Below are 14,530 nucleotides of genomic sequence, written 5' to 3'. Positions count from 1 at the left end.
CTAGTTCACATTTCACGATTGCGTGCTTAACTCAGATTAAAGAAACTGTTCCTTAAGTATATTTAATTAGAACACATATTCCAAACCACACAAGGGAGATTTCTTACATAATCTATTATTTTGATTACATTAGTTACTACGAACCATCAATGTCATTTGTTTTTTTACATTACTATAAAAAGTTGTTGTTTTTTTGTGTATTTAGCGCCGTTGTAATTAAAGTTTTTTTTTTTATTTATATCTTTGAAGTAAACGAATTACGTTTGGTGTCTTACTGGAGATTTCAATTCCTCAGCTGTAGGCTGGAGCAGTATCTCACGGCAAGAGTGGCGTAGAGAGGCGAAGGGACGAAGCAATATTTAAAGCCCAGCCCACTTCCAGTCGCGCTTATACTTTCTCTATAGCCAGTGACTTATGTTCGTTAGGATAACACATATTCATTCAGACGACGGTGGTAAAGGAAGCAAAAAGGAAAAATTGTACTCTCCTGCAAATATGACGCGGTGGTGTGCTTCTAATGTCATCTTAGCGACAGCGCTTCTATTCCTAAACGTTCAAGCGGATGAGGAAACCAAATCGGAACCACCTAACAAGGAACTTCGTAAGTACTTTAAGCAATATCAGTTGAATTTTCTTCCGTGGAACGTTAATCACGCCACAATTGATTGGACACATATTCTTTTTGCCGTATTTTGTATTTTTATTCTGCCTCTATCTGAAATGTTTATTTAATTTAAACTGAAATGAAATGAAAAGAAAAATTTTCGTCCCACTGTTATACTTTATATGCTAAAAGATTGGCCGAAGTAAATGAGAGCTCCCACGGGGCTAAGTGGCTAGCGTACGCGCCTTTGGTGTAGGAAACCCGGGTTCAATTCCCGGCCGGAACTCATGTGATTCGGATCTTACATTCTTACATTAAGCTGTAGGTCCACAACTCATTTAAAACCTCGCTGCTGAAAACGACGCTAAAACTGAAAACCAAACAATCAAAATCAAACCTAAGTGAATGATTATGAAAGAATTGGTGGAATGGGAATGCGGTAGATAACGAGAAATCCTCTTGAAAACCAACGGTCACGATGCATGTCCATCACGAAGTCACATAACTGTGGATGCAACGAAGGACTCATCCCACCTGAATTGAATGCTGATCACTGTGCCACCATGGTCCCCAATCATGAAATAACATAATTTTTTTAGTTTCACGTCCAATATCTATGTCCTATACGCTCAGGAGATGGATGATTAATGAAAGTGGATGAGTATTAAAAAATCTGTGGAATAATAATTTAGGAGGAAACGAGATTAACTTGATGAAATCGATGTTCTCCATCACAAACCCACATGATCTGGGATTCAACCACGGACCCCTAGCTCCACAGGTGATCGGTTTAGTTCAAATTTAATGTTCTTAGGAACAAAGCCTAAAAGAGATATGGACCTACACTTTAACAAGTTGTATTATTATTATTATTATTATTATTATTATTATTATTATTATTATTATTATTATTATTATTATTATTATTATTATTGACTATTGCATCATATGTTTGTGCTCTTTAGCCTAAAGTAAACGAATATGTAATAATAAGATGAAAGGACATTTCATAATATTGTTAATCTTTTCGGGGTTCGAACCCAAGCCAGCCTAACTCATTATACGGCTCAAACAAAGCTGATTGATATGGTCTAGCTGTGTGTGAGGTGAACCTCGCAATCGTACTATTTGTCTATCGCGAGTTTGAATCCCGCTGAAGATACTGATGTTATCACCATTTCTTTCATCATTTCTTGTCTTCTTTAACTTTTAAATGTTCATTGACGCAATTGCTGCATCAAGGCTTTAAACCTCAGTAGCTCAGCCCCTAATTAAGCTAGAGAGATAACTTTGGTATGATTATTTTTCTGATGAATGAAGCTTTCCGGTGATATGTGATATGTGGAATGTTACCACCGTGTTGGAGGGAGGGTATTTTTATTTTATTATTATTTTTTTTTTGTCTTTGCATCAGATTTTTGGGGACATTTCCTCCTATGAGGGTATATCATTAACACAGGTATGTAAATCAATGAAATAATCTCCTACATAATAATACTCTGTGTGGTATATATTACTTATGTAGGAGAGGAGTGAAGTTGACCACTTTTGAGGGGCAAAGTTGGGTCACCCTTGTTGTGAGGAATTCCTAACCTGATGAGGGTCGCATCCACGCAGTGATCCACTGGGACAAAAAGCCCCTTCCCGAAAAATGTCGTAACTTGACATACACCTATACATTTTCTTAATAAAACAGTACTTCTCTAGCAGAGAAATTATTGATGTAACATAAAGAATTGATCTTAGTCTTTCATTTATATTCTTTCTTTTCTTATAAAACCCATATAGTTCTAATATTTTGTCTGAAAGTATAGATAACAGTAATTAACAATTATTTATCCTCTTTTTGGGTGTAGAATTACACCGGTTCAATACTACATAGACGTGGTGTTTATTTATTTATTTATTTATTTAACAATTACCAGATACAGCTCAGAGGCCATTTGAGCTAGTTCGTGATGTCTTGTAGTGTTGGACCCTTCCTCCCAAAAAAAACTTTAGACAATTCCCAACAAACATTCCTGCAGTGCTCATCTGCCCCGATTCGATACCGGACCATGTAATTTTGAGTTAGACAACGTCGTGCTCATGGGTTTTCTTGGGGTTCTCCCGTTTCCTCCCATATTCTATTTCTGTCAATACCCTTCACATTCATTTACTTTCAATACTCATTAGTTTCCTTTCTTTTAGCCTAAAGGATATGTAACCGCAAGATATATATAACAAGTGAAAGATTTCATTTTTTCCAATTCGTTAGCCTAAAGGAATTGATTATGACACGTAACACTTATAGAACGACATGTGCTTTCAGCTGGAAACAAACTAGTTTCTGCTGCATTGAAAGGAAGGATGTTGCACTAACCTTAACCAGGAATTAAACTCAAGCCTCCCGCACTAAATGAGGGAATGTTAATCATTTATCCGTTTGAAGTAATTTATTTTCGTTAAAAAAAAATAATACTGCACTATCGTTTACATACAATTGCCATCAAAATTAGATCAGAATAAGACGTGACAATGAGTTTCGATATGAGATTACTACATCAAAACTAAGCAATTGTTATAGACATAAATAATGTATATAAATTTAACAAAGAACTATTTTTAGAGTTTTTGGTTCATTGATTTGAAGTTTGGCATTCTTACCAGCATCGAGGCAATATGAGACATGGACCTACACATTAACGTAGAATCGGAACCCCATAACTCCCAGCAGGAATCGATCCGAGGTCTCTCAAACCAAAGCTGAGTACGCTAATCATATATCAATGAAGGAATTATTTTAAAAATTGTGTGTCATACTCAAACACGTCATGAGTGTCCAACAGTTTTAGCATTTTCGGGTTTAACGTTCTTTTACAACACTGATACTACATTAGATGACATACTTTTACATGCTGTAGTGTAATGAAGCCTCTTAAGTATTATGTCTTCATCAAGCTTCTTATTATGACACTTGCAAGACAACAGTAAGGCCCCTCATGACTAAGATGTTAGCGTATGCGCCTTTGTCCTCGGAGATCCAGATACGATTCCTGGTGGGATCTCATGTTGTTCGGATTCCAGGATAAGCTGTAAATACACGTCTCATATTGCCTCGTGCTGGAAGGGACGACGCTAAAGTCAAAAGCAAATCAATCAATCAAGGTGACATTAAACATTATGGTTAAAGAGATATCACCTAAAATTATGATTAATTCTTAAACTCGTGTGTTTAATTACAATCATATAAATAAAAATGAAAGTGGCTACGTGTGTGACTTAATAACTCTTGAACCACCCAAACAGTCTCGATCAAATTTTGAACATAGATGAGGTTCGAACATGGAATGATTTTTGTAATTTTACTTTGACCGTAGAACTTAGGAGAAGGGAGGATATATATATATATATATAAGAATGGCCGATATTAATGACGAATCCATAGTTTTCGATTTCACTGACTTGAGCAGTGACATTTCTGATGCTGTTTAAATCCAAATTCAGCCCTACATTAGGGAGGCTGAGGGAAATATATAAAAATAATCGAAAATGAAATATATCAGAGAGCGCTTCAATAATAGTTAAAGGTTACCGTTTAACGGAACATATTGTAACCCAGCGAAGTGGGTGATTAATGCTAGTATTGTCTAAGGATAAGCCATAAGCATTCGAAATATCACATTGATCTGGACAAAAAGAGATGTGTAAGGGATAACAAACTATCACGCAAGCTGTTTACATTCAGGACTTGCCTGTCTTACTATTTCACTAAAGTAACGAGTCATTATCGAAATGTTGAACAATTATTTCATTTCTTTTAGAATATTCGGAAACCAATTTGACCTGAATTCAGATTGTTTTGTGATGTTAACTACTTTGTCGAAAAGCGGTGTCCTTATGTTCTACAGAAAAGGAACGAAACAGACATTAAGTAGAAGCTCCTTTATGTGTTCTCATCTAATTACTTTTCATTATTCTTTTTTTTTTCTTTCTTGAAGTTTTACGAAAGGGATGTATCTCCTCGCGTCTTCTCCTCATTTACACCGCTGGGAACACACACACTCTATGCGTAAGAGAATTTTCTCTCACGTTGTAGGTGAAGTAACTAAGAAAGTACACAGTTTTATGAACAAAATATATATTTAAAAATATAAATTTACTGTAGAAAACTGAACACGAATAACGCTCCAAACAGTAATATACATATTTTATAAGGAAATATTACACATAAGTCATGCAAATATAGTTACACAATTGCCTGAATATTGGAAGATACCATATATATATATATATATATATATATATACCTAATAAAATATGTTTTGTAAAAATAGTTCAAGCGTAAGCTATTAAAATATATTATGACATATCACGTTGCATCAACTTCGAGGCTTCATTATTTATTATCTAATATGTGTACAACAAGTAAGTAATTAAATATTTAGAATGTACTATGTATTCATATTAGTACGTTAAATTATATAAGAAATAGAGCATCATAACAATGTTTTTAATTGGGAGATATCCACATAAACAATATTTCCAATTGTAGTATATTTATTATGTAATATAAATTGAGTATCTTTAAAGATACGCAAGTTATCGTACACTGTATTTACAAATTTGTTTAACAATTTATAGTTCTTATACGAGGGTGATTCAGATACTAATGCCTCCAAGGTGATACCTTTATTTGTGTTTGGCAGATAGCACCGATACATGTATCAGTGGAAATCTTGCAATTTCAGCTATGAATGGTGGCATCAGTTTTCAACATAGTTCATATTACGTTCAATACACTTGTGCGAACGCCAAACAAAGTTTTTCATGCCGTTGTCGAAGAATTTTGGTGGTTGCTGTCGACACTATTGACGAACGGCTACCTCCACCTCCGCGTCACAACTGTAGCGTTTGCCCTTAAAGTGATTCTTGAATTTGGGGAAAAGACAAAGGTCACAGGGCACAAGATCCGGTCTGTAGACAAGATGAGGCAGAATGTCAACAACACTTTGTCAGCAGGTGAGACAACTTTGAATTTTTTGGGTGAGGAGAGGACGTGTGGCGGTACTCCATCGACTGATACTTCGTTTCCGGGTCATAATGGTGTATTCACAATTTGTCTCCGGCGATAAATGTTCCTAGGCGTAAACCTTCCGCAGTCAGAAATTCAATGACAGCCCGGTGTTTCAACCGGACATCACCACTGGAAACCATTGATTGCTGCATTACTCTGGAACGAGAAGAGATAGGAAGGTGAAACAAGGGACATTCTATAGCTTAAACATCAGTGCATTAAATGTAAACAGTTCAGAATGTTTGCAGTACTACTGGTCAAGTAGTGGCCTTGAAGGCATTACTTTCTGAATCACCCACGTACTATTAATCAAGTAACATTAAAACAGTGTTTAAAATCTAAAACTTAAAAGTGGACCGTTTAGATGCTAAGTTGTGTTAAATCCAAAATTGAAATTTTTCCAGGAGAGAATTTTGAAATTCAAAATCTCACATAAAACGCATGAAGAGAATGTGATTCACTATCAGCATTTAAAAAAAAAGGAAGAAAGAAACTTTATAATTATGTGTTTGGTTGCAATCATAAAATAAATATGATTTTTTCATGAGATATAGAACTTCAAAATTTCTCTCCTGAAAATTTTCCATTTTGAAATTACATTATTTGATATCCAAGCGGTGCAGGGATATAATTAATACCACAAGGGCAATTATCATATTTGTCGTCTGGTCTCAAAATTAAACATCTAGGAGTCGTCTCGTGGGCAAAACTAGTGCCTTAAATTTTGCCATGGGCGGAGGTTGGTAACTTATTCTTCTTTTGAGTCATCGTTTTGTCTGTGCTTTCTTTCTGGAGGCAGTTTCAATCCTATTTACATTACATAACAACAGGTCAGCTAAGCCATCAGAGCCAAGGTAGGATGCCTAGTTGTTTTCACCGTTGTTTACAAGAGAACAAAAGAATAAACATTCAACATGGGAAACTAGAGGAATGTAAGAAGAATTAGATATAGAATAACTTTTACGTATATTTCCTTTACATAGCTATTTTAGTGCATATATCAATTGAAATACTTTTTATAAAATCAACACTGCTGTATTTGTCATTTACGCTAATTTCAGGTAGTTCACAGTCAGGCAAATGTCAACAGTTGCTCTGCCTCCTATCTGACGCCGAAAGATGTCACTTTAGCATACAGATTGTTCGTTGATGAGCAGAAGGTTCGAAAGAACAACTGTTTACTTAATCGATTGATTTGTATTTCCGTTCACTATCAGCAGCGAGGCTATACAAGGCGACACTTACAGTTGAAAGTGCGATCCTGAACCAATGTAGCGGATTATATATTTCATCACCGGGAATCGAAACTGTGACCTCACACACTAAAGGCACATGCGCTTGCCATTAGGCCAGCAATGTTAACGATATTCCTTCAGTATAATGTACTATGAAATTTTTATAGTAAAATCAAAAGCTTTAATCAAATCTATTTAATTTTTGTATTTATTGACAGATTTCTTTTTTTCTTTCTTTTCGTGAATAAGATAAAATAATGCAATCTTTAATTTATCGGCCGACGGTTATGGCTTTTGTTAATGAATATGGAATGAGAGTGTAGGAGGAAACAAGAGGACCTCGAGAAAAGCCACAACCACAATAGTAAGAAAGTATGCGTTAGTAATTGTTTCTACAGTATATATATATATTTATAGTAGAGTTCATATATTGGAGAACGCGCGGGGCCGACTGCCATACGGAGTCGCATGTCCAGATCGGACCTACTATTGAGAAATTATCATCGAAAAACGGGATGCCCATAGACTCAACATTGGAAAAGCATTTGGGACGTAAATTCTCATTGTAAACAATGGGAAATAGACCTTTTAGCATTAGAAACATAACGAAGCATTTTTCGTTTTGTTCTGTGAACACAATTTTTCAAAGCCTTTATGCTTTTCGCTGATATGCCAAATTCAACTATTTGCGTGTCATGTTCGTTCGCGAAAGCAATTGATGCACTAAAAAGTCCTATGAATAATAGATAAAAGTCGATCTTTCCGCTCCAAATTTGCAATTAGTGCATATCTAGTACACCTGTGTGTCTAATTCGTCTGTAAGGTCACGAACACCCTTTCGAGGAGCCTATTTCATGGTGATCGTGAGGACCTCATCCCAACATGAAATTGGTCGAAACCCATAAAGTTCATTTTGCAATGTTGTGTCACTGGAAATAAATTTCAGAAACAGGAAGAATATTTTTTCTGCTTGCTGTGACAAAGAATATTCTAGTTTGAATTTGTCAAGAAAAGTTACTCGCAATTGTGTGTTCTGTATGTATGTCCCTGGCCAACACTGAACCAGATCCTGACTGTTTGGGTACCTCAGAATGTTTGCTGTATGTGTACAGAGTTTTTATGAGATTAGACGAATGAGGCTCATGTGAGTTTCCCACCAAACACCAAACCGGATATTTCGTTGCACCAACCTAATTAGAACTGTAACAAGTTAAATTTAAATTTATATTTACCTACAATTATTAGTACTAGACTTTGTAGCACTAATAATTCTTATTAGCTTAAGTAATAACTCTAGGAAACAAGTTAAACACTAGTTGAGTTCAGTGTCCTAAAAGTACACCACCTTGTTTCATATTGTTCATTGCAATAATCACTGCTATTCTCTGTAAAACATAAACTGTGGAGCTGTGTGTTGTTGTACTTACTTCACAAGCCAAGAGTAGATTATTCTCTAGCATTCGTCCAAGTCTGGTCTGATCATATCGATAAGTAAATTCTGTCACCATGGGTAGGCTATTTCATTGCTTAATAAATTCTTAGCAACTGCTTTCTTCATGTGAAGTTTTTTTTTTCTTAAATAGAATTGGGTTCATGATTTCCTTTGTGAATGAAGTATTACACAACAAATCTCACGTAATCGCACTTAATAAAATTGATTACACATACTTTTTGCATCAATAATTGACATTTTATTAACTTCTGGAATCTGGTTCTTCGTCGGTGTCACAGATGCATTGGAGTGCCATAGGGTTCTATTCTGAAACATCAACTTTTATTACTCACACAGTGACAAAGTGATATTGTTTAGCTTTTACTTACTTTGAGTAAGTGAGGAATTCCAAGATAAGAATTTGTGGACCAAACAGGGTTCCTTCTGACTTAAATCTTCTATTCCGATAAGCTTTGTTTTAATGACTATTGTTATTTAAGCCCCCCCCAAAAGTACATTTGTTTTGTATATAGTTCTATGTATAGGGTGTTTCAAAATTAATATCGGGGTTTTAAGGATTTAAAGTATTTAATACAATTAACTTACAATTATAAGTAATACATCAAATGAAAGAGCAACTCAAATAGTTTTGTACACAGGCATGCGCATGCAGTGTTTCCTCTGTCTGAACTTAGAAAGCGCTAGTAGCAAAGATGGCGACTAGTGACCAGAAAGCTTTTTGTGTTTTACATTTTGCAAAGACTGAATCTGTAGTTACAGAGCAAACGTCTGTGTGGAGAACTTTAAGGAAACTCTTACAACTACGTACGTCCTTATCGTTTAAGCTCTAAAGCCTACAGACTACAGTTTACATGCCAACTTTGCAAATGAAATGTTGCTGCATGACGATGAAGATGTTCTGGATCGTGTCGTCTTCAGTGATGAATCGGCATTTCACATAACTGACGATGTGAACACTCATAATGTTCGCATCTGGGGTCAGCAAATTCTCAATAGATGCTACGGTTGCAACGAGACTTCCTTATATTGAATGTGTTTTGTGCCATATCCTGGTGGAAAGTTTACAGACCATTCCCGCCTATCGATTCGATGTGTGCCGAATGACGAATGGTGCTCACATTGAACACTTGTAGCGGAAACTGTTTGAGTTGATATTTCATTTGATGCATTAAATAATTGTACGTTAAATGTACTAAATACTACATAGTCTTAAGTCCCCCGATATTCATTTTGGAACACCCTAGACCTCAAGAAGGCGTAAAAATATTGAATCTCTCAAACAAATTGGGAAGAGCACAGTGGCTTGTTGATACAGCGCTTACTTCTGGTGCGAGAGGTTCTTGGTTTGATTCCAGCCTATGCGAATTAGCGGTTATCAGCATCGTATCTGTGGGTTTTCTCGTTTTGTCACTCATTTTCACTCCAACAATTATTACGTATTTATTCACTTTCATTAAATCATCTGTCTCCCTTTACCTTAGATCTTAACCGTGAAGTATGGACAAAGATTTCATTTCATTTTCAAACAAATGGGATTGATTTTGAGTTCTCTCGTGCAGTGAAATAGATTATATATGTTACATTAGAGAACAAAACAAGACAACGTGAAACACTTTCTTGGATTGGGCATATTTTAGGCTTCAAACAGTTTTGGTAGGCCAAGGTATCACATAAAAAAAATGTGGAACTCACCTCGAAGTATGTTAAACTTCGTGAGGGATTCAAAACATCGTTTGTTTTCCTTAAACATAACATGAAGATTGAAATAAGCTACGTAGTTTCGCATAGAAAATTACATTAACATCCATTGAAATAACCTACGTAGTTCCTCATTCAAAATTACATTAGCATTCATTGAAATAAGTTACTTGGTTTCTCATCCAAAATTACATTAACATCCATTGAAATAATTTACATAGATCTTCATCCAAAATTACATTAACATCCATTGGAATAAGCTACGTAGTTCCCCATTCAAAATCACATTAACATTCATTGAAATAACCTACGTAGTTCCTCTTTCAAAATTACATTAGCATTCATTGAAATAAGTTACTTAGTTCCTCATCCAAAATTACATTAACATCCATTGAAATAAGTTACATAGATCTTCATCCAAAATTACATTAACATCCATTGGAATAAGCTACGTAGTTCCTCTTTTAAAATTACATTAACATTCATTGAAATAAGTTACGTAGTTCCGCATCCAAAGTTACATTAACATCCATTGAAATAAGCTAAGTTATTGCTCATCCAAAATTACATTAACGCCGATCTCTCCTAAACTATTACGCTTACTAGAAGAGTTTAGTATTAATTCAGAAATTCGCGAACCATCAAGTATTGCTTCAAGAATATGTCCCTCTCTATTGGTTGAAAATCGTTATTTTCAATATACTAGTGAAGAAACTAATCAGAAGTTTTAAAAGCAAAATTTCATTATTTTGTGTTTTTGTCTACCACAACACATAATTATCTAATGGTATCACGATGACAGAGGTGGTTGCCATGTTCATTTTAGAAACATAATAAGAATTTGTTATTTAATCAGTTACTTCTCTTCCTATAATATTTTATATCCAACTTTGGAAAAATCCAAAATCTAATTTAATGGCAAACAAAATAATTTCTCTGGTTTTGTTTGTAGTTCTAATAGATGTGACTCAGCTATATAGACTACAAAGTTGGATTTTTGTTGTGTATACATGTGGAGTCTGAGGCACACTTCTAAAAATTTCCAAATTTGAACTACATTCAAAGTACGTTATTTTAAACACTAAGTATCTTCTTAATCGTACATTAGAACAGTGGTTTTCAACCGATATGTCGCGACACACTAGTGTGTCATGTAGCCCCCTAAAGTGTTTCGCGAAATTTTGGAATTTCAAAACCATCAAGAATTTCATAATTATTAGTTAATATCGATACAGATTGTACCAGTCATCACTTCAAGCGGTAGCGATAATGTTTACTGCTATATGGAGTCATTATAAAAACTAATTGGTTTGACTATTATAATAGATAATAATAATAATAATAATAATAATAATAATAATAATAATAATAATAATAATAATAATAATAATAATGATAAAAACAAGTGTGTCGCTCTGGACGTCTAGGAAAGTGCGTCGTCAGTTAAAAGAGGTTGAGAATCACTGCATTGGAGCTATAACTGTCTTTGATTGTTATAAAGAAGGTAAGAACCGAAAACGAAGGAAAATACTTTAAGCAGGCCAATATAATTTATTGAAGATAACATTGGCAACCATTACCTTACCAGTACCAGTACCAGTATCTCATCTTCGGGCAGTAGTTTGCCCATCATTGATTTACATCACCCTATATATATATATATAAATAACGAAATTTCCATTCATCTTTATTCCTCTTGAATCATGATTTCATAATAATATTTTATATATATTTAAATATATATATATGAAAGGGAATAGACATCAACAGAATATTGACACAAAAGTGGAACAGGGTTTTCTATGTAGGTTGCATGTAAGAGAGAAATTGTCTTGTTTTGAGCCAAGGACATCAGCTCTATTAAGTGGTCATTGTGATTTGTCTGGGATCATTATTTTCTTTTTTTTTTTTTCTTTCCACAATGAACACTTTCTCTTAATAGTATTTATTATTATAATCGTGATTTGCTTTCAGTTGACTCTCCTTGGCATGGTCAATTTTTAGTAAACACTTGAGCAGGACTTTTTGTTTTTTTACTAGTTTCCACTTAACCCTATATGCGGGCATTGCCTTCTGTTTGATTTAGACCTCAAAGTGTACATTATCCGAAACAAAGCATAGATCTGCATTGAGATACTTGATGTAATATATTTGTGGTGAAGTTCTAAATATTCTTTATATATTTGGTATATTATATCTCTTTGAGAGATTCCTAATTCTTGACATACTTCATTTAATATATCTCTCAGTAAGATTCAGGACGGCATTCTGACTCAGTTGAACCGATCTGACTCAGTTGAACCGATGTGGTGCACGAGGGTTGTTACAAGAGTTCTAAACCTACCTATGAACGAACCAGTAGAAGCTTTATGGATAGTGTTGCTTTTCAACATGGTCTCCTGACAAGTCAACACATTTTGCGCATCGAGTTCAAGTGTGTTAATGCCGCTGGTAAAAGATGATTTGTTGAGAACGTGTAAAATTTCATCTCCGGCATGCATGACGTCATCGTCAGTGTCAATTTCTAACTTCTTTTTGAGCTTTGTAAAGAGATGAAAGTCATAAGGTACCAAATCAGGCATATAAGGTGGATAGGGGACCAATAGGTAGCCACAATTGTGAATTGCTGCCATTTCGATTACTGATTTGTTGCTAGGAGCATTGTCTTGATAGAGAAGCACACTTGCTGCCAGCTTCTCATGACACTTCTGCCGCCAGCCAGCTGTTGTAGATGACCTGCTTAGTATCCTGCAGTCAGTGCTCGCCACTTTGGAAAATAATCCACCACTATCCCTTCTGAATCCCAGAAAACTATAGTCATCACTTTTCCAACTGAGGGCAGTTACTTGGCCTTCAGAGGGGAGATGAAGGGTAATTCCATTGCTTTGAACTTCGTTTGGACTCTGCTTGGTAATGATGGACTTAAGTGTCATGTACTATTATGAATCGAGTGCAAAGAAGCATCTGGAATTTCCCGGAAGAAATTAAGATTGTCCCTTGGAATGTTGCGTCTGGTGAGCTTTTGATTAGGTGTCAAAAGTTTTGTCACCCATCTAGCAGATAGGGATGCGCACGAGACGAGTCGAGACAGGATTTTTCTGACAATATTCGAGTCGAGACACGGCTCTTCCAATAGAGAAATATACACTTATTCGAGTCGAGACATCACTTTTACAACACATTTTCGAGACAATACAGCCACAAATCTTGTTTCGTGCGCATCTCTACTAGCAGAAACCTTGCTCATTCACACATGCCGGTCAACGCGTGCAGTAGATAAGTCCACTTTCTCAGCAATGTGTTGGATAGTCATTCGCCGATCATTAATGATGATTTCTTGCACGCCTTTCTGATCGGTTTTTCCCCTCTCAAATTCGGCTGCCCATTTCTTCACTGTGGCATATGAAGGGGCACTATCACCTAAAGTATCAGTCATGTTGGCTGGGATCTCCTGGGGCTTTATACCTTTCATGTGGACACATACAATAACAGCCCTCGCCTTCAATTTCTCCGTTTGGCGAAACTGTGCTCACTCTTCTGTCTTTCTGGACCTGTAACAACAGAATAAAAATTGATATTAATACCAAATTTGGTATGATTTCAGAGGAAGTTCGATAAATACGGAGGTTTACAATTTATTAACAACAAATTTGTAGTCGAGCCATCTTAGGCTGAAGATCATAAGGCGAAACATCTCGGGGATTCGACTTGCTCTGAAGACTATTGGTGTTTTTAACTGTCCTCAATGTTTCAGTGTTTTTGTCTTATAGAGTTCAATATTAATATTTTTTTTAAAGAAAGAAACAATAAGAAAGAATTTATAATTAAAAAGTGATACAGGACTTACCCCAGGTACGAGGGGTCCCTGGTTCGATCTCAAACCAAGTGAGTTTGTGGTGGACAACGCCCTGTCCGAGTGTTTCCGTACCAACTCTTTCGTAATCGTTTCATTGATATTAATAATCCATCTCCACCAGACTAAGAGGTATAACAATGAGTAGTTAAATTAAACATTTAATTGCGTTTTATTTTTTCTGGTATAACTAATGCTTGACAAATTTGGTTTGATACATCTGTTAATGCAATTCTTAATTCTTGACACATTCAATTTGATATATCTCTTAATGAGATTTCTAATTCTTGATATATTTGGTTGGACATATCTCCTTAATTATATTTCTAAGTATGAATACAACAGTGATTTAACCTACAGTAACTTAAAAGTCAGAAACATGGACTTTAAAGTTTTCCATTTTGTTCTGCAAACTATTTTACATAGTTTATATTTGTCAGTTAGTACAACGAAACTTCCATGCAATGTGCTGTATTGTAGATTTGTACTAAGAGTTAAGATTTATTTTGCAATTTTTCATTTATTTATGTTGTTTACTTACGTTGGCTACACCACTATTACACTCAGATCCGCAATTCTTGACATTTGGTTTATTAAATATCTCTCTTACTTAGTTTCCTAATTCTTGACT

The 14,530-nt window shown here is 35.2% G+C and overlaps 1 protein-coding gene across 1 annotated transcript in view; it reads left to right on the top strand.

The window, feature by feature from the left end:
• Window positions 1–382: 382 nt before the first annotated feature.
• The window catches only part of LOC145693521 (protein takeout-like), an 87,128-nt gene continuing 72,980 nt past the window's right edge, over window positions 383–14,530 (top strand). The window contains exon 1 of the mRNA XM_081769589.1: window positions 383–601. Coding sequence (XP_081625715.1) covers window positions 415–601 — 187 coding nt within the window. The 5' untranslated portion in view covers window positions 383–414. The remainder of the gene's footprint in view (window positions 602–14,530) is intronic.

The sequence above is a fragment of the Thermobia domestica genome, chromosome 8 (genome assembly GCF_964235325.1).
Source record: "Thermobia domestica chromosome 8, izTheDome1.hap1.1, whole genome shotgun sequence".
Taxonomy (NCBI): domain Eukaryota; kingdom Metazoa; phylum Arthropoda; class Insecta; order Zygentoma; family Lepismatidae; genus Thermobia; species Thermobia domestica.
This window is presented reverse-complemented; position numbering and strand designations above follow the sequence as displayed.